This window comes from Hyperolius riggenbachi, chromosome 9 (genome assembly GCF_040937935.1).
Source record: "Hyperolius riggenbachi isolate aHypRig1 chromosome 9, aHypRig1.pri, whole genome shotgun sequence".
In the NCBI taxonomy this organism is placed as follows: Eukaryota; Metazoa; Chordata; class Amphibia; order Anura; family Hyperoliidae; genus Hyperolius; species Hyperolius riggenbachi.
Window position 1 is genome coordinate 15,518,121 of NC_090654.1, and position 20,715 is coordinate 15,538,835.

Consider the following 20,715-nt stretch of genomic DNA (forward strand, 5'->3'; position numbering starts at 1 on the left):
TTGCTTTACCCTGCGTTCAGAAACTTTAATGCAACACAAAAAAGTGCAAAATGAGCCTCATGCTACATGGAGGTAGTAACACTGGCCAAGAATGGATGTGTGTAGCAGGCTTAATGGGCTGCCAAAAAAAAAAAAATGGACAGCAAGAGTAAAGACGATGTTATTGCTAACATAGTATTCATATAACTCTGGCTCCTCCTGTGTAACTATTTTATTTTAGGAGGGATCTTTCTAACAAGGAAGAGCTTTTTATAGTTAAACATGTGACCTTTTTAGAAAAATATTCAGCAAGGAAAGAACAGAATCTATCCATTCATAACACTATCGTTTTTATCAAGAATAATGTCCTACCTTGAACTGAGCGAAGGTATTCCTTCGGAACTCCGCCCACTCTGCGTAGTCCGACAGCGAGCGGAAAAAGCCCAGCAGATCCATAGTAGTCTCTGTCCTGAATGAAGAATCACCAGAATCACTGGTTAAGCTAAGAATCACCGACATTCTACTATCTAATAAAAAAGATAGAACTTTTACAGTTTTGTACACAGTAGTGAGAAATGGCGGCGCATCTAAACCAAGCTGCACCTAACGGACACTATCTGTATAGAGCTGCAGGGATTCTATTGAAGGATGTTTGCTTCCAAAATAATTTGCATGTAAAGGATTTCATACTAGACCCTTCCACCACGATGAGGTCACACTGTTGGAAAGGGACCCTAGCAACTAGCCATAAAAATCTAGGAACGGTGCAGCATGGACCACACACCCTAACCTCTTTTTAAAATGACCCAAAAACTGACAACATTTATGCTGCATGTCAGTTTTTTAGGTCATTTTAAACAGATGAGGGTGGTGCACGGTCCATGTTGCACCCCTTCCTCCATTTTAATAGCTAGTTGCATGGGTCCCTTTTCGACAGGAGGACCTCATTGCGGTGGAAGAGTCTAGTACAAGCAAATTATTTTGGAAGCAAACATCCTCCATTAGCACCTGTCTCAGCTATAACGAGGGCCGTCTTTAAGAGGCCCTGCAGCTCATTGCAGCTAATATTCTATCATCATCTATCACATCCTTTTCTCACACTAGCCTTCCCTGCTAACCTACCTCCATCTATGCTTACCATGAGCCTACACCTAAGTCCATGTTCACAGTGGGACGTTGCATTACTGCTGTGTTGTGTTGCATACAGTCAGTGAAAGGTATGCTTCACTGTAGCTGCATGGAGTGCATTACCATACTGCAACCCGTTCTATCACAATGCTAAAAACACACTGTGAACATGGCATAGGTGGTGCATTGCAGAGCGGTAAGCTGCATTACAAAGAGCCTGTTACATTGCACCATTGTAAACAGGGCCTTAAACTAATATCCAGGAAGCTGCTCCCATGTGAAACAGCCACGCCTGCACAGTGGCAGGAATCTGCTCCCATGTGAGAACAGCCACGTCTGCACAGTGGCAGGAAGCTGCTCCCATGTGAGAACAGCCACACCTGTCCAGCGGCAGGAAGCTGCTTCCATGTGAGAACAGCCACGCCTGTCCAGTGGCAGGAAGCTGCTCCCATGTGAGAACAGCCACGCCTGCACAGTGGCAGGAAGCTGCCCCCATGTGAGAACAGCCACGCCCGTACAGTGGCAGGAAGCTGCTCCCATGTGAGAACAGCCACGCCTGCACAGTGGCAGGAAGCTGCTCCCATGTGAGAACAGCCACGCCTGCACAGTGGCAGGAAGCTGCTTCCATGTGAGAACACCCACGCCTGCACAGTGGCAGGAAGCTGCTCCCATGTGAGAACAGCCACGCCTGCACAGTGGCAGGAAGCTGCCCCCAGGTTCAGTACACTCATACTCATACACGGAGGTGAGTGCAACCACAAACAAGAAGAGGGTTCCAGCAAACAATGGTGGGTGGAGGACGACATGGGAAGCCCCTGAAAACATCCAGAGGTTTCCCTCCAGTTAAAGTGAACCTGAGATGGGTGATTATAAAGAAAATATACATACCTGGGGCTTCCTCCAGCCTGATCGCTCCCACACCATCCTCTTCTACCTCTCCATTCGCCCGCAACTGGCCCCAGAAAATCCTCCAGTTGGGGCAGTACAGCCAGGTGCGCTCATCTGTCACACTCCCGTCACCAGGAGCGTTCAGCACCTGCTCAGTAGTATTGCGCAGGTGCAGAACGTGCCCAGCAACACAAACACGGCGGGACAGTGCGCGCGGCCGGGCATACGCAGTTGGCCCCGGACTAGAGGACTTTCCGGGGCCAGTTGCAGGCGAACAGAGAAGCAGAAGAGGACGGCATGGGAGCAATCAGGCCAGAGGAAGCCCCAGGTAGGTATATTTTATTGAAAATGACTAATCACAGGTTCCCTTTAAGTATCTAACTTTTCTCTGAATCTTGCAGGTTTGCTTCTACTACTACAGATGCAAAGTTATATTCCTCGAACGAGTCAGCTGACTTGGCCACTGAACAATTCTGATCAAATCCAGATATTCTTATGAAGCCTCCAGCAGCGGATCAGAATCCTATTACTCTTCACAACATGGAAAAGACAAAGACTCTGTCTCCGGAGAGCTGGGGCGGGATATTCCCTACAGACTCCTCTCTATAGTATGGAGGAGCCAGAGAGTGACTGCATCCACTGGCTGACCTCTAATAGAGAATGCGATCTCTGCATGAACTCGATTATCAGGCATTTCTGTTCAGATACGTGGCATAGCGGTTAGCCCTCAAATCCCAGCCAGGGTATTATCTGCACAGTGTGTGTATGTTCTCCCTGTGTCTGTGTGGGTTTCCTTCGGGCACTCCGGTTTCCTCCCACAGTCGAAAAAACGTACAGATAAGTTAACTGGCTTCCCCTAAATTGGCCCTAGCCTACGATACATACACTACACGATATAGACTTAGACATGAGTATGGTAGGATTAGATTGTGAGCTCCTCTGAGGACAGTCAGTGACATGACTATGTACTCTGTAATGTGCTGCAGAAGATGTCAGTGCTATATAAATACAGTGGGTTGCAAAAGTATTCGGCCCCCTTGAAGTTTTCCACATTTTGTCACATTACTGCCACAAACATGCATCAATTCTATTGGAATTCCACGTGAAAGACCAACACAAAGTGGTGTACATGTGAGAAGTGGAACGAAAATCATACACGATTCCAAACATTTTTTACAAATAAATAACTGCAAAGTGGGGTGTGCGTAATTATTCGGCCCCCTGAGTCAATACTTTGTAGAACCACCTTTTGCTGCAATTACAGCTGCCAGTCTTTTAGGGTATGTCTCTGTACATCTAGAGACTGAAATTCTTGCCCATTCTTCTTTGAAAAAAAGCTCCAGCTCAGTCAGATTAGATGGACAGCGTTTGTGAACAGCAGTTTTCAGATCTTGCCACAGATTCTCGATTGGATTTAGATCTGGACTTTGACTGGGCCATTCTAACACATAGATATGTTTTGTTTTAAACCATTCCATTGTTGCCCTGGCTTTATGTTTAGAGTCGTTGTCCTGCTAGAAGGTGAACCTCCGCCCCAGTCTCAAGTCTCTTCCAGTCTCCAAGAGGTTTTCTTCCAAGTTTGCCCTGTATTTGGCTCCATCCATCTTCCCATCAACTCTGACCAGCTTCCCTGTCCCTGCTGAAGAGATGCACCCCCCGAGCATGATGCTGCCACCACCATATTTGACAGTGGGGATGGTGTGTTCAGAGTGATGTGCAGTGTTAGTTTTCTGCCACACATAGCGTTTTGCATTTTGGCCAAATAGATCCATTTTGGTCTTATCTGACCAGAGCACCTTCTTCCACATGGTTGCTGTGTCCCCCACATGGCTTGTGGCAAACTGCAAACGGGACTTCTTCTGCTTTTCTGTTAATGCCTTTCTTCTTGCCACTCTTCCATAAAGGCCAACTTTGTACAGTCCATGACTAATAGTAGTCCTATGGAGAGATTCCCCCACCTCAGCTGTAGATCTCTGCAGCTCGTCTAGAGTCACCATGGGCCTCTTGACTGAATTTCTGATCAGCGCTCTCCTTGTTCGGGCTGTGAGTTTAGGTGGATGGCCTTGTCTTGGTAGGTTTACAGTTGTGCCATACTCCTTCCATTTCTGAATGATCGCTTGAACAGTGCTCCGTGGGATGTTCAAGGCTTTGGAAATCTTTTTGTAGCCTAAGCCTGCTTTAAATTTCTCAATAACTTGATCCTGACCTGTCTTGTGTGTTCTTTGGACTTCACGGTGTTGTTGCTCCCAATATTCTCTTAGACAACCTCTGAGGCCCTCACAGAGCAGCTGTATTTGTACTGGCATTAGATTACACACAGGTGCACTCTATTTAGTCATTAGCACTCATCAGGCAACTGACAGCACTCAGATCCAAGGGGGCTGAATAATTATGCACACACCACTTTGCAGTTATTTATTTGTAAAAATGTTTGGAATCCTGTATGATTTTCATTCCACTTCTCATGTGTACACCACTTTGTGTTGGTCTTTCATGTGGAATTCCAATAAAATTGATTCATGTTTGTGGCAGTAATATGACAAAATGTGGAAAACTTCAAGGGGGCCGAATACTTTTGCAAACCACTGTACATAATAATATGGCAGGACATTAGACTGTGACTATGGTAGGATTAGAGTGTGAGCCTCTCTGAGGACAGTCAGTGACATGCCTATGTACTCTGTAAAGTGCTGCAGAAGATGTCAGTGCTATATAAATACATAATAATATGGTAGGACATTACACTATGACTATGGTAGGATTAGAGTGTGAGCTCCTCTGAGGACAGTCAGTGACATGACTATGTACTCTGTAATGTGCTGCAGAAGATGTCAGTGCTATATAAATACATAATAATATGGTAGGACATTAGACTATGACTATGGTAGGATTAGATTGTGAGCCCCTCAGTTAGTGACATGACTATGCACTGTGCACAGCACTGCGGAAGATGTCAACACTATATAAATACTAAGTAATAATAATAATAATAATAATAAAATGTATAACAGTCAAACATACCGTTGTAGCAGCTGCATTAGAGACGGATGGGCCTGACAGTCCATCTGGACGCTGATGTGGGAGACTTTGCATTCGCCTTGCTGTTCACTCTGCGCAACAACAACAACAAATTGTGATAAATTTTGATAAAAACACATACGTATATACTGTAACTATGTACCTTATGGTAGCAGCTCTGCACTGGACTTTGGTCTAGTGTATGTTCTTGTATCCTACAACAGAGTGGTAACTTTAAAGGAGAACTGAAGTGAGAGTGATATGGAGGCTATACACAATCAATCGATTCCGGACTCAACCCTTGCACGAATAATCTTCAGAACTTATTGTAATAATGTATGCGGTTATACAGCAGACAAAAAAGCACGTGCTTTTTTGTCTGCTGTATAACCACATACATTATTACAATAAATTCTGAAGATTGTTCGTGCAAGGGTTGAGTCCGGAATCGATTGATTGTGTATGGACTGGATTATGATTGGAGGCTTGATGGACCTCCTACGATGATCTGTGACTCCCCGAGATTAACAGAGTGATTCCTGAGGTCTGAGGACAACCCCCGTTGTGTTTAGTGATATGGAGGCTGCCATATTGCTTTCCTGTTAAACATTACCAGTTGCCTGGCAGTCCTGCTGATCTCTTTGGCTGCAGTAGTGTCTGAATAACACCTCTGAAAAAGCATGCAGCTAATTCAGTCTTACTTCAGTCACATCACCTGATCTGCATGCTTGTTCAGGGGCTATGGTTCAGCAGGACAGCCAGGCAACTGGTAATGTTTAACAGGAAATAAACATGGCAGCCTCCATACGTCTCTCACCTCGGATTCCCTTAAAGGCGCCCTCGCATAAACTGCACACACATTACAGTCTAGCTGAGCTTCATAGCAACTGTAACTCAAACAGCGCATCAGAGAGGACCTCTGCTAAGGCTGCAAGGAATGGAGATGGACATCGGGGCTGTTTGACACCAAAAAGTACTAGCAAAAGGACAACTGTAGTGTGAGGGACAGCAGGCAGGTACAATGAAGAAAAAGGGTGGCACCGGTGCGGCTGTTAATTTATTATTCCAAAGTATTCAAAAAGTGCAAACAGCAAAATTGTAAAGACGCAAAAAGCAAGTGGTACACATACCAAAGTGAGAGGGGGAACGATGGTGGTGGTGGTGGGTGCTGGATGCCCGACAGCCGTTTCGCGCAATACAGCGCTTCTATGGAGGCTACGCAGCCTTTTTCTTCATTCTACCTGCCTGCATTTCGTATCTGATGGCTAGAGCAAGCTGAAGGAGTATGCATAGGAAGAGGCATGCTGTAATAAACCACTAAGTGAATGTTCACCATGTGTATGTACTTATGCTGTAGTGCCAACCTTCTGCAACCTCTTTGGCCTACTTACTGAAGTGTGAGGGATATAAATATGCCACCTCCATATACCTTATGTCCTTTAAAATAACTTCATTAAAAAAGCTCCCATGTTTATATCTATTTTACAAAAGCACGATTCCCCTTTAAGCATAATGCAGAGCATCTATGCATCCCGTTCACATAGAGTCTTGTGAAGGGAGAGAGAAGCCCTGGCAGCTATTCGCCTGCTGCGCACAACATCCTCTCTGGCAGGGACATGCAAGCTGCCTCCAGCCAGTGCATGCTACACATTCTGCAGACTGCCCAGCACAGCAGCAGATAAATCACCCCATCCAGTGTGATTACCATCCACATTACAGATAGACTTGTCAGTTTATATCTGCTCACAAATACCGAATATCCGCTGTACCGAACGGCGATACCCCTTCTCATCACTACCTACTATGCTGTACTTATTGTAAATATAAACCGATACCTGTACTGTATATACATCAGTCCATGTGTACATCTATAGGCGACCTGACCTGTCCAGGACCTCTGACCTCTGCCTGACCACACATAAATGGTCATCTGCGAAACACAAATCATCCTAAACTGCTGAAAGGTACAACGAGACTACAAAATACCATTGTAGAGAGAGAACTGTAAAAGGCAGCATGACTTATTATTCCCTGAATGATGTATTTAGTCCTCATTAGTAACGCTTTGAGCTGTGACAATGGCATTTTCAGCTTGTTTTACGTTCTGTTGGGCAGAGATGGGTTCATTAACAAGGAATTTCATGTTACAAGAAAAGGTTCTTTAACCCTCCTGGTGATTTATTAAAATCCACCAGGGGGCAGCACAGCCGTTTTTTTTTATTTATTTTTTTTTATATCATGTAGCGAGACAAGGTCACCCCAGCGGCATCCCCCCAGCCCCTCCAATCGCCTCCGGCGCTCGGAGATCAGGATATCCCGTTCAAAGAATGGGATCTCCTGGAGGGCTTCCCCCGTCGCCATGGCGACGGGCGGGATGACGTCACCGGCGTCGTGACGTCAAAGCGGACTCCGATCCACCCCTCAGCGCTGCCTGCCACTGATTGGCCAGGCAGCGCACGGGGTCTGGAGGGTGGGCGGCTGCGGGGCGACGGATAGCGGCGGATCGTCGACGATCGGATTGCACACGCAGCTAGCAAAGTGTTAGCTGCGTGTAGCAAAAAAAAACAATTATGCAATTTTAGGTTGGGCTTACCGCCAGGAAGGTTAACTCCCAACCGCCGAACGTTTATTTGAAAGAGGCACAGCGTACGTTGAAAGAGGGAGTTTTGGAAATTTGGTCCCCATGTGAAGTCGCTAGTAGAATATTAACCTCCCTAGCGGTATGGACAGAAATGTCCGTTCAAAAAAACATGCTGTGAACAGTATAAATATGCATACACATCAATACTCTCCTGCACTGTATACTAGACCCTTGCTTGACACATTTTGGCAAGTTACAGGAAAAAAAAGCTTTAAAAATAAATGTTATCACTGTTTGCACAGAAATCCTGGGAAAATTGAACGCTGGGGAGGTTAAGGCTTTCCCATCCTCCTAAGCCTCAGGGATCCAGCAAGGTCGTCCCCGAAAGTACAGGCAACAGTAGCATCTGCAATATTTACCTACCGCAATCCTGCGCAGGTGCAGTAGTGGCTTTTCGATCAGGATCAGGCAGAAATAGCCGAGCTTGATCGGGTCCGCTCTACTGCGCAGAAGCAAGCTTGTCTTCACAGTAGAACTGACCCGATAAGGTTATTTCCGCCTAGGCAGATCAGAAAGCGACTATGGCGCCTGCGCAGAACGCTCCAGTCCACGTGAGCGCAATCACAAGCGGCGCGGCCACGCGCTCATGCAGGCGCAGTACATGCCGAACTGGCGAGGTTGGCACCTACCACGGAGGGGATCAGCAGACACCAGAGCTGCGGCGAGGGACAGATAGGCTGCCAGGAGCTGGAGAAAGTCTCAGGTAAGTAGATCTCTCTTTTTTATTATGCTCGCACCTTCCCTTTAAAGAGGATCTGTAACTAAAGAATTCCCCTGGGGGCACTCCCCTCAGGCGGGGGAAGCCTCCGGATCCCATTGAGGCTTCCCCCGTCCTCCTGTGCCCCACGGCGGTCTATCGCTGCCCCTCCGAACAGCGGGCATGTAAATATTTACCTTCCCTGCCCCAGCGCAGTATCGGCTCTCCGCTCGGAGATAGGCAGAAATAGCCGATCCCAGTCGGGTCCGCTCTACTGCGCAGGCGCAAGTTTGCTGCGCCTGCGTAGCAATGCGGACCAGACTGGGATTGACTATTTCCGCCTATTTCCAAGCGGAGAGCCGCTACTGCGCCTGCGCTGGAACAGGGAAAGGTAAACATTGCACAGCCTGACAAATTGTCGGCCGTGCATTCCGTGGGCTGCAGCGAGACCGCCGTGGGACGGAGGAGGATGGGGGAACCTCGATAGGATGTGGAGGCATCCCCCTACCAAGGTGAGTACCTAAAGGGGAACTTTTTTTTGGAAGTGTGGAGGATTGCAGGGATGCCTTTCTGGAAGTCTTCAGTTAAAATAAAAAAATCCAATTACAAAACTGCCTTGTGTAAGAAAAAAAATAATCCAATGCCATCTGGTGGTGACAAATAGTATTTCTGTGCTGTCCAATAAGCTACAATATTCATTGTAAATGATTTAGTCAGTGTTTGCTCATTGTAAAATCTTTCCTCTCCCTGATTTACATTATTATTATTATTGATTTATAAAGCGCCAACATATTCCATGGCGCTGTACAAAGTAAGAAACAAACATGGGGTACATAATACAGACAATGGTGTACACCAATATACAAGATGCATAATTAGTGACAAAATACAAAGAATGATACAAAATACAAATTATAGAATTGGTAATGACAGTGATAAAAGTAACATGATGAATAAAATGTATAATGGTTACCAAGACACAAAAGGGGAGAGAGCCCTGCCCTTGCAAGCTTACACTCTAAAGGGAATGAAATTTAGCACAGATGGCAACATCTTTTGTCCTGCCAGGTGATCTCTACAGAATAAACAATTGTTCAAAACGGAGGCGCCAGATAGGGATAAAAAATAGTTAAAAAACGTTTACAAAGGTGGAGTATGTGGCGGGCTGACCTCCCACAAGTGGACACACGATCAGTTATTCACTGAAAAATATTTTTATCCAAATAGACTCCAGAGTGATAGCAATGCGTTTCGCAAGGTAACATCCCGCTTCATCAGGCAATATGTGGAGATTGTAAAGATCCAGACCAGGTATGAGCCCTCTGAGCGCTCATACCTGGTCGAGAAAACAGGAAAAGGATATAAGAAAATATCTAAGGAATTGAGACTACCAATCAGCATAGTTCAAAGGCTAATTAAAGGGAATGTCCCGGATGAATAAAAAAAAATCTATTTAACGCTTCCTCCAGCCCATTGCAGCCGCCGTACTGTGCCCACGTCGTAGGCCCCGCTCCCCGACGCTGGCCCAGGGTCCCCTCCGGTACAAAAGGCCTACTTGCGTTCCAGCGTGCAGCTCACGTAATCACACTGACGTCATCCAGGGTTGTGGAGTGGAGTCGGTACAAAAATCATCCGACTCCAACTCCTTAGTTTATGAAACCAGTGACTCCGACTCAAGGTACCCAAAATTGCTCCGACTCTGACTTCTCTACTCCATAGTCTTGCGCCTGCGCCGTACAGTCCGGATGGTGTCTAATTTTTACAAAGGCTATGGATTTGGTTCAAAAATGATCCGACTCCTCAGTTTATTGAAGCCACTGACTCCGACTCTAGGCACCCGACTCTGCCTTCTAGACTCCACAGTCTTGCACCTGCGCAGTACAGTCCGGATGACGTCAGTGCGACTCAAGTAGATGCTGACCTGGCGAGGTCGGCATCTGCACCGGAGGGGACCAGGAGCCACCGGAGCTGCAGCGAGGGCACAGGACGGCTGCCACAGGCTGGAGGAAGCTCGAGGTAAGTAGATTTTTTATTTTTATGCTTCCTGGACCTTCCCTTTAAAAAGTGGAAACATATTGGAGAAACGTTGCCCCTTTATCATAGATGCACAAAGTTTAGTATATATTTTTTCCCCTGGTTTTGGCCTCTAAACCTAGGTGCGTCTTATGGTCAGGAGCGTCTTATAGTTCGAAAAATATGGCAAATACATAAGAATATTAGTCGGACAGGATTGGAAAGGGTTAAAATTCAATGCATCACAGAGTGCCTAGCAAGAGAGAGCCACAGTGGGTTGAGTTCTGTGACCAAAGCAGTCTTCACCTAATCCTTATATTTATGCTGTACAAGAATGCAGCCAATGCACAGGGCAGTGTATTTACACAAGTCCGGCACACACAGAGGATCATGGGTATTTTGAATGTTACTAAAAGGGTTTTGAACAGATCTTTTCCTGTTTCATTCAAAAAATAAGACTATAATTAGATGTGTAATATTTTTTTGAAATACCTGAGACTCTATGGTTTTAAATTCCAATTCAAATGGCAGATCCAGGCACCGACCGGCCATCTTATGGTTATACAGAACTTCGTTTTCCCCTGCAAGGAAACAGAAAGTGACGTCACACGTGTTTGCGGCAGACACACACATCATACACAGCTTCACAGCCGGTATCTTGCCATTGTCATCTGATGTAGAGTGCATTATTCCACAGCTGTACACAGGTTTTATGCTAGAAACACTCTTTCAGATATGTGCTGGACTTTCGGGAACAATCGATATTTCCTGTGTAGGCGGAAATAGTTGGAGAGAGGTCTGCTCTGCCTCTGCCGGTTTTGCCAGTGTAAGACCAGCCAGATTTTGTGGCTGAAGGGGGACAGAGTGACCGGACAGGTGTACCTCAAAGGATAATTACTGTATGTTTATTTGAAAAAAAAAAATCACTTCAGATATACTTTAAAGTGAACCTGCCATACTCAGCGCTAGATGGGTCCTGCGACGTCCCCTTGACGATGGTCATTAAAGTGGACCCAAACCAAACATTTTTTTAATTCAAAATATTTAGTTGCACCACTCTGACACATACAAATGTAAATAAACACTCCAAGCCTATGAGCATTTCAGTGCACGCTTTTCGCCCTTCTCTTTTCATAACTAGAGTTATACTGGTGGCAGCCATTAGCAATTCCTCCTTTGCTGGACACCTCCTACTCCACCAGTTTGCCGCAAAAATCTCGGCAATATGAAATAAGGGGAGGGGTTCCTCCAATAAATGTAAAATATTTTATATTTGTCATCAGGCAGCTGAAAAAAGGCTGCTATTTATTATTATAATTTAGAAAATAGATTTTATTTCTGAAATCTTGTATTTTTAATTTGGGTCCACTTTAAGCAACGCTTCTTCCTACCGGCGGGTATGCAGGACGTTACGCAATGCTACATGTCGGGAGCGAACAAGACTTCAAGCGATTGCAGTACTTTGCGCAGGAGCTGCCGGGGATCTTACCGATCTGATGTGACGGTTGTTGTTGCGGCAGGACGCTAAGCGACGTTTGTGTGGTCGCGTGACTGTACCCACGTCACAATATCGCGGAAACTACTGCTCGGCATTCAAAAAAATCGTCTGTCTTTATGACTTAAATGTGCTTATATGGGATAACTTAATCCTGTTTATAATTGTTGTCTTCAACCTCCTGTTTGATGAGATCTACAAATTTGTCTTTATACTTACCCTATCTTGATGACAATTTATATTGATATCTTTATATGATGTTCTCATATGTCAAACGTTAAAAAATGTTTTAATTTTGAAAAATTTCAATAAAAACTGAGTTACTAAAAAAAATAAAAAATTGTCTGCTGTTGGGAAAATAGTGACATGGGTACATAGCTTAAAGTGGATCCGAGATGAACTTTTACACATTGCATAATTGTGTTGCTTTCCTAATATTTATAGGGCATTCCTCAAGCCAAATACTTTTTTGTTTTTGTTTTAATACTCTAATTCCCTATAAACTAAACAAGCCACGCCCACAGGTTTCCAGAGAGCAAAGGCACTTTCAGACAGTAGCAAGGGCTCATGGGAGCTCAGTCTGGGCAGGAGGAGGGGGAGGTGTTACTAGCCAGAGGGGAGGAGGGAGGAGGAAGGGGGATTTGTTTTTTTTGCTCAAGATACAGATAAGCCTGCCTCTGTGTAATGTTTACAAACAACATGGCTGCTGTCACTGTATCACAGGAATAAATAATCATAAACTATTGAAGCTGTTTGCAGCTAGATTTGCTGTGTAAACTATCTAAACTTTAGATAAGATATATATATATATAGACAAGTTACTTGTTATAGTTAGTTTTTCATTTCGGATCCGCTTTAAGAGGAAAAAGTGCCCCGGGGGGGGGGGGGGTTACTTACCTCGGGAGGGGGAAGGGTCTGCATCCTAAAGAGCATCCTACTGACCAGGAGGGATTCAATGTTGAGACCCCCAAAGATCTCCTTGTCAGGCACTTGTCGGTGTGCACGCTTGCGCAGTAGCGGCTACCTGCACTCCGGTGAAGATAGCCAAGCCCGATCGGGACAACACTACTGCGCAGGCGATCAGACTTGGCTATATTATGGGCGGCTGCCAGCACTGGATCCCAGAGGCTGAGGAGGACGGGGTAAACGTCATTAGGGTCCAGAGGCTTCCCCCTCCCGAGGTAACCACCCCCCCCCCCCGGGCACTTTTTTTTTATTGCAGATCACATGTGGCATTCCAATCCTTGCATGAAGTGAAGCTGGTAATTTATTTCAACTTATCCTTTAAAAGGTGAAGTGAGAGGAATAAGGAAGCTGCCACCTTAACCACCCTGGCGTTCTATTAAGATCGCCAGGGCAGCTGCATGAGGTTTTTTTTTAAATAAGTTGGCTGCATGAAAGCCCACTAGATGGCGCTCCGGAGGCGTTCTTCTGATCGCCTCCGGCGGCCAAAAGTAACACGGAAGGCCGCAATGAGCAGCCTTCCGTGTTTGGCTTCTCCTGTCGCCATGGCGACGAGCGGAGTGACGTCATGGACGTCAGCCGCCTCCGATACAGCCCTTAGCGCTGTCCGGAACTATTTGTTCCGGCTGCGCAGGGCTCAGGCGGCTGGGGGGACCCTCTTTCGCCGCTGTTCGCGGCGGATCGCCGCAGAGCGGCGGCGATCGGGCAGCACACGCGGCTGGCAAAGTGCCGGCTGCGTGTGCTGCTCTTTATTTTATCAAAATCGGCCCAGCAGGCCTGAGCGGCACCCTCTGGCGGTAATGGACGAGCTGAGCTCGTCCATACCGCTAAGGTGGTTAATTCCCTTATAAACAATTCCGGTTGCCTGGCTGTCATTCTGAGCTGTTGGCTTTAGTTGTGTTTGAGTCACGGCCCTGGAACAAGCACGTCGTTCTGTACAGTGTCCTGTAACTTCCTGCAGTCACGGCCAGTCTGACGCAAGTGAAGTGCGCTATTTCCGTATTTCTCCAGCAGCCGCCAGTGAGATGCACAGAGGGCGCACTTCTCTTCCACAGACTGACCGCGACTGCAGGAAGTTACGGGACCCGGCACAAAAGATGGAGAAGACAGAGGATGGAGGCGTGGAAGCGACCAGAGCGCATGGGGCTGGAGGAAGCCCTAGGTATGTATAAAACTGTTTTATTCCCTCAGCTCTGGTGCACTTTAAAGAGAACCAGAGGTGGGGCCTGAAAAAGAAAATATACATACCTGGGGCTTCCGCCAGCCCCCTTCGGCCTGATCACTCCATCGTCATCGTCCTCCTCATTCTTTAGCTCCCACCGCGCTAGGACAGAACGCTCCCAACAATACAGCAGAGGAGCGCACAGCCAGACTGCGCCTGTGCCGACTGGACGACTTACCAGGGTCACTTGTGGATGAATCAGGTGGCGAATGAGGAGGACGAGGGAGCGATTAGGCCGGAGGGGGTTGGAGAAAGCCCCAGATATGTATATTTTCTTTTTAAAGCTCCGTCTTAGGTACACTTTAAGTGCTTCAGAAAACAAGACTGTATTCACCCAGTGGGTCGAGGAGCTCAGAGAAGCTCTTTTGCATAGATAACAACTGAGATTTTTTAACTTCCTGTACTGGAAACAATATGAGACTGGTGTCTGTGCTACTAATATTCTATTTCTTAGTGGTACTACGCATACAATTCTTTATTTCATACGTTTATTTTCACTTCAGGTTTGCTTGAAAGGACTTACGATGCAAAACAAAAAAAAAAGTTCAGTACCTCTTATCAATTGCAGTCCTCCTGCGAGATGATCTGTGGCCTCCGTTTCACTTTCAGTAGCTTTATTATCTCTCTACAGGCTCCGGAGCAGACCTCGAACCTCCCCGGTTCCCCTTATATGATGTGCTGTACTGAACTTTTTTTTGTTTTTGTTTCGTATATCCGTTAAAAAAGTGGATCCGAGATAAACTTTTACTCATGGCATAATTGTGTTCCTTTCATATTGTTTATAGGGCATTCCTCAAGCCAAATACTTTTTTTTTTGTTTTAATACTCTAATTCCCTATAAACTAAACAAGCCTCGCCCACAGCTTCAGAGAGCCTTGGCATTTTCAGACAGTAGCAAGGGCTTATGGGAGCTCAGTCTGGGCAGGAGGAGGGGGAGGTGTTACTAGCCAGAGATTTCAGAGGCAGAGGGGAGGAGGTAGGAGGAGGAGGGGAATTAGGTTTTCACAGGCTGAGTGCTGGAGATGCAGATCAGATTGCCTGTGTGTAATGTTTAAAAATAACATGGCTGCTGTCGTATCATAGGAAGAAATAATCATATTCTGTTCAAGCTGTTTGCAGCTAGATTTACTGTGTAAACTAAACTTTAGATAAGATATATAGACAAGTTACTTGTTATAGTTAGTTTTTCATCTTGGATTCACTCATATTAAAGAGACTCTAAAGTCTCCTGAAACCGATCTTTTTATTTAAAAACTTTGCACATCTTTGCCCTAACTAAACCGCCGCATTCCTGCCGCTGAAATCTATCTAAATCCCCCCCCCCCCCCCCCCCCCAAACTCGTCCTCCCTCTCCCCTGCAAAATCCACTACTTTCTTGGTCATGGATTTACTTGCTGTTGGAGGCAGAGCTATGAGCCGCAGCTCCGCCTCCATGCCCCGTCTATCAGCGGCGGATCTCTGCCTCTCCCCCGCCCCTCTCAGTGAAGGAAGACTGAGAGGGGCGGGGGAGAGGCGGCGATACGTCGCTGACAGACACGCTGAGAGGCAGAGCTGCGGCTCATAGCTCTGCCTCACACAGAAGCGCTGCCCGGATTGCCCCCCAGCGAGTTAGGGAGGATTTAGTAAGTGTACAGCGGCGGGAATGCGGCGGTTTAGTTAGGACAAAGATGTTAAGCACATTTTTTAAATAAAAAGATTGTTTTCAGGAGACTTTAGAGTCTCTTTAAGGTGTAAAAGAAACTTACTTTTCTGCTCTGTTCTCTTGAAGTAGTGTTTAACCTCGATCCCTGTGATTTGTTGGAAGAACTTGACTTGCGTCTCATATTGAACCAGTTTGGTGTTTAAATTCCAACTCAGTGTTTTGCGACTTTCATCTCCCTTGTTTTCCTGAAAGGACATTCTGCAAAATGTAGAAACGCATGGTTAGGGTTCGGGCAGTGATATTCAAGGCTTTATAGCTATGGAGAGGGAACGCTGAGGATCACATAAAGCCTTCCCAGTCCTCGGATCACATCCTTAGTGTGACGCCGTCGATGACATATCGAATGCGTCATGGAGCTACCAACGCTAGTTCTGCGCAAACCCACCAAACTGACAGTTTTTGGTTTAAATACACTTTTTTTTCCCTTCACCAAAGGGCTGGAGAAATCTTTTCATGGCCAGTTAATTAGCCTCCTGTTGGAGGTGTTTATGACCTCATCCATCAGGTGAAGGGTAGATATCAGTTGACAGAAGCTCATAAATGGTAGCTTTCTCCAGCCTGATCGGCCCCGACCCAGCATGAGTCCAAGATAGCTGCCTTGTGGCCTGAGTTGAAAGGAGACAGGAATGATCCTTATCACGCCATCTGGCGGCACCCAAGGATTCCACAGAACTGTAGAAACTGTATTTAATAAATAGACACAATTTGGTAATATTTCTGGTGTTCCCAAGATCGCAGTCCCCTCAAATTCACGGAATTTATTAGATTCCACATGACACTGGTCCTGAGAGATTTTCAGCCCTCTAGAGCTTTCAGAACCAGTGCCAGTAAGGTGAAAGTGAGGGACGGTGCTATTAGCGATCCAGACTCCTCGTGTTTGGTATTAACGGATTCAACTACTTGTGCTGACTATGAATATTTATTCGGTTTCCTGATATTACCCACGGGCATGCCGAGAGCGGGCAAAATATGAATTGGCCCAAACTTCTCCCTGCCTAAGGGGGCACTGCCTTATTCAAATTGCACAAGGCTGGACTTGTACGTGTCATAACTCCCCCCACTTACAGGGAGGAACAAAACTGACATGACACAAAAGTTCAGTGTCCTTTACCTTCAATCTGATGCCTAGTAACATCCTGGCAGCCCGGAAGGACACGGGCAAACCCTCCCTCTTGGAACTTCCTAACAAAGGCCTGTTGGCCACATGGCAACCGCCATTTTGGGACTTTCGCCAAAGACTTGCGATTGCCGCATGGACTACCAATAACGGTATTTGAACTGCATATAATCAGACATTCTGTTTCTCTTCCTCTCTTCTCTCTGTCCAATCAATCTATTCTAAAATAAGCTGTGTGTATGTAGTTTAGAAATAAACTAACGATTTTATCGTTCAGTCTTGTGCCTGTTCTGGTCATCTGATTGCTGCTATAACGAATCTGCCCTCTGAAGAGTCAGTCATACTACCGCATTGTTTTATGATTTGCTTATGATTGTTGATTTGCTAGCTAGGTTGTAAATAACCGTTTCTTCCTTCTAGGATTAGCTAGTACCAGATTTCCTGTGCGAAATCGATAACTTTCGTTTCTCGATTGTAAATACAATTCGAGATTGCATCATATAGGGACCCAGTAACCTTTCTTTAACGTCACATTGCTCACAGTCTTTAAGCCGTCGGAAGTGACTATTCCCCGAACGGTGACTTGAGCGTGTTGAACGCGATTGGGCTGGCTACCGTATTATGATAGCGTTGGAGACTGTCGGCTCCATACAACCCGACAGTGGTGGCAGTGTATTTACCCGATTTCCAGCGCGAAATCGATATGTTTTGCGTACCGATTGTATATACAATCAAAATTGTACATGTATGGGCACCTCCAACCAATCTTAACCGTTTACTACGCACACAGTGAATTTGCCTCCAGCAGTCTCTAGCGCATGAGACCTGCATGGCATCAGTGGCCTAGTAATACGGGATTGGTGGATGTTTGTCCCATTACATATTGTCGGCAGCTGCGCGACCAACCTTTATTGTCAATCTGTTCACCGTACTTCCTGCGTATGCTAACGGGAGCAGATTAGACGGGATTGGCACGCTCTGTCGCCCTTTTCTTTCTTACCTCTGACGATCCAGCAACCGGTCTCGTTGTCCATCTGCGCCCGTACTTCCTGCGTACGCTAACGGGAGCAGATCTCGACGGGATCGCGGGGCTGGATTGTCACATTGGTGGGCAGTGGTGGTGATAGCACCCCCCAAAACCAGGCATAGCCAGCTTTTGGGAAATCAGAGCGCAAAGATCTGACAAACTCAGTCTTTGCAACCAGAATAATAAGACAGTGGTCACTAAGTATCCTGTCTTGCAGAACCGAAGTTCTGGGCACAAAACGGTACACATTGATAGCAATAGATTGGTCTACATTTCCTAACTTTTTCTTTGCTATATCCTATTCTTTCTTATACTCTTCTCTTCTGAATGTCTGATTCAGTTCAGTTTCACCAAAATTGGTCAGTTCCTGACGTGCAAGCCCTCTGCGAATCGCACGGCATTGCTGCTTGCAGCACAGACAAGGCTGAGCTGGTGGCAACACTCCAGAGATGGAATCCTTGTCGCCACCTTGCTTAATGCCTCTATTACCTGCAGTCCTGATAACCCCGGAGTGGTTGGCAAACCTGACCGGCGAGGATCTGCGCTTGTACCAGGAGTTCCAAGAATGTCAGCGCCAGCATGAGGCAGAGATGCTCCAGCATGAAGCACGGATGCTCCAGCGTGAAGCAGAGCACCAAGAGCGACTGCGCCAGTGGGATCTCCAGGACAAAGAGCTACGGCTCCAGCGTGAATTGGAGTTGGCAAACCTGACCGGCGAGGAACTGCGCAGATACCAGGAGCACCGAGAGTGTCTGCGCCAGCGGGATCTCCAGATCGAAGAGCTACGGCTCCAGCGTGAATTGGAGTTGGCCCAGCTAACCCAATCAAATCAGCACTCTTCACTATGTGTTTCGGTGGAGAGATGCAAACCTCTACCCGTGACCCCCACAGCAAAACTTCCTGCCATGGAAGAGGGCACGGAACGAGACTTTCCTGTGCGCACCTCTGAGAGGGCGTACCATCAGGTTCCTGTACCTGACAGCCAGAGAACTCTGGTGCTGGACAGTCACAGAACACTGTCCCAAGACTTGGAAGGAGGTAAGCCTACTGCATTTGCTCCTCCTGGTCCAGTGAGCTTTGTGCCACTGAGACCTGCAGCTGCTGCTACTGCTGCATCCCAGTCTGACACACCTGCCATTCGCACGTGTAATCTTTGTGGCGCAACTGGCCACATAAAGTTCTTCTGTCCCAAGAGGAAGAGAACGACCGTCCCTAGCCCGAAGATGGCTAGCAACCCTGATCCGTCACCTGCATCACCCCCTGCACTGCCTGTCAGCGTGTCAGAGATGCTCTACGGTTCCGGAAATCTTCACAGTGCTCCAGTGGACGACCAGATCATCTTTTGCTCCAGTGCTCCAGAAGCAGATGTTTCCTTGGTCTGTTCCGACCTTGCCACAGAGGAAGATATTCTCCCACAAAAGCTCCTCACCCTGACTGAAGTCAGGCCCAACCACCACAACCCTGTTATCCCAGGTCCCGAGAAGGCCGAATGGGGGGTGGGTTTTCCAGAGCGGGCTGTTGCTGAGTTTCCCTCTCCTCCTGTGCTTGGCACTGATCTAGGCACGCTTGTGTGCCCTTCGGAATTTTCTGCTGATATGCAGGAGTTCCCAGCAGGACTCCCTGACCACCAGGTACTGTACAAGCCTTTGGGAAAACAGGGAGATGTCAAACCCTTACCTGCTATGGCTACTGTACCTAACGCCGCTGGGCGGGAGGTACCCTCAGATTTATATGTACCAGCAACTGACTGTCTTTTATCCCTTTCTGCACCTGTTATTACTAATGAAATTGCATGTGTCAGTGATAATTGTGATAGAAACGCTGTACATTCTTTGGCCATTACATGCTCTATGGCCAGCCGCATGAACTCAGAGCTGACAGCAGGGATCCCCTCTGACAATTCTGACTTTCAGGCGGGTGACACACATGCTAAAAATGACATATCATGTTATGCAAATGCTTTTGATAGTGTTGTGCATGTTTGTGAGAGTACGCTGGATGACGTTTTCAGTGTCACCGGTAGCCTGGACTCAGGACTATCTGGAGAAGTCTCGACTTCCCCTGATATCTCTGACCTTCAGACCAATGCCAATATTGACGTGATTTTGATGTACCCAAAAGGTGATGTTTATTGTAGTGTACCTGTGCAGACAGACACACACAGTACTGTTAACCTGAGCTCAGAGCCTGCAGGCATTCCTGTCAGCTCTGACCCCAGAGAGTTTGATTTTCAGCAGCTGACCTCAGATCGCACTAGGCAGCTGGCTGAGATTTGTAGTCCCACATCCGTGAGGATACTACAGAGCGACTCCAACCTGCGTGCGCTTAGTGGCCAGACCGCTAAGCCGCTAGCAGTGGAAGCTCCACTACAGGTGTACAGGGAGAATGGTAACTACTCCAGTGAGCCCATTCCCCATGTAACTGACACCCCAGGTGAAAGCACGGTCCATGTGGATCTGTTAGAAGCCCAGTCAGATAGAATGCAGTTAGTTCTGGGAGAGCACGGCCAATTAGAACAGGAAGACACAGGTCCCCTGCCAGGCTTGATAGCTCCCACACGAGAATTGGCGGATGATGTGAAAGTCACCCCCCACCTCTCGTACTCCCCGAAGGCCTCGCTGAAGCGCACTGCGCCCCCACAGCGAAATCTTCACAGCAACCCTGGGCAGGATACAGCAGTTCACAGAAGGGACCCGGGGACTCACAAGCCCTTATGGCAGATCCCCTACAGCGCCTCTCCGGAGGTGCAAGCAAAAGTGAAGATGAAGTATGAGGAGATGTTACAGATGTCTGTCCTCCGCAATTCCTCTAGCTCACAGACCACC

The 20,715-nt window shown here is 46.9% G+C and overlaps 1 protein-coding gene across 5 annotated transcripts in view; it reads right to left on the reverse strand.

The window, feature by feature from the left end:
• The window catches only part of CENPP (centromere protein P), a 413,763-nt gene that overhangs the window by 364,672 nt on the left and 28,376 nt on the right, over positions 1-20,715 (reverse strand). For all 5 annotated transcript variants that reach the window (XR_011023817.1, XM_068252004.1, XM_068252005.1 and 2 more), the window contains exons 3-6: positions 15,790-15,944; positions 10,857-10,945; positions 5,017-5,105; positions 352-448 (exon numbers count right to left, since the gene is read on the reverse strand). Coding sequence is in view for 4 of the 5 variants with exons in the window: in XM_068252004.1 (XP_068108105.1) it covers positions 352-448; positions 5,017-5,105; positions 10,857-10,945; positions 15,790-15,944 (430 nt within the window). In the remaining variant the exon portion in view is untranslated. The remainder of the gene's footprint in view (positions 1-351; positions 449-5,016; positions 5,106-10,856; positions 10,946-15,789; positions 15,945-20,715) is intronic.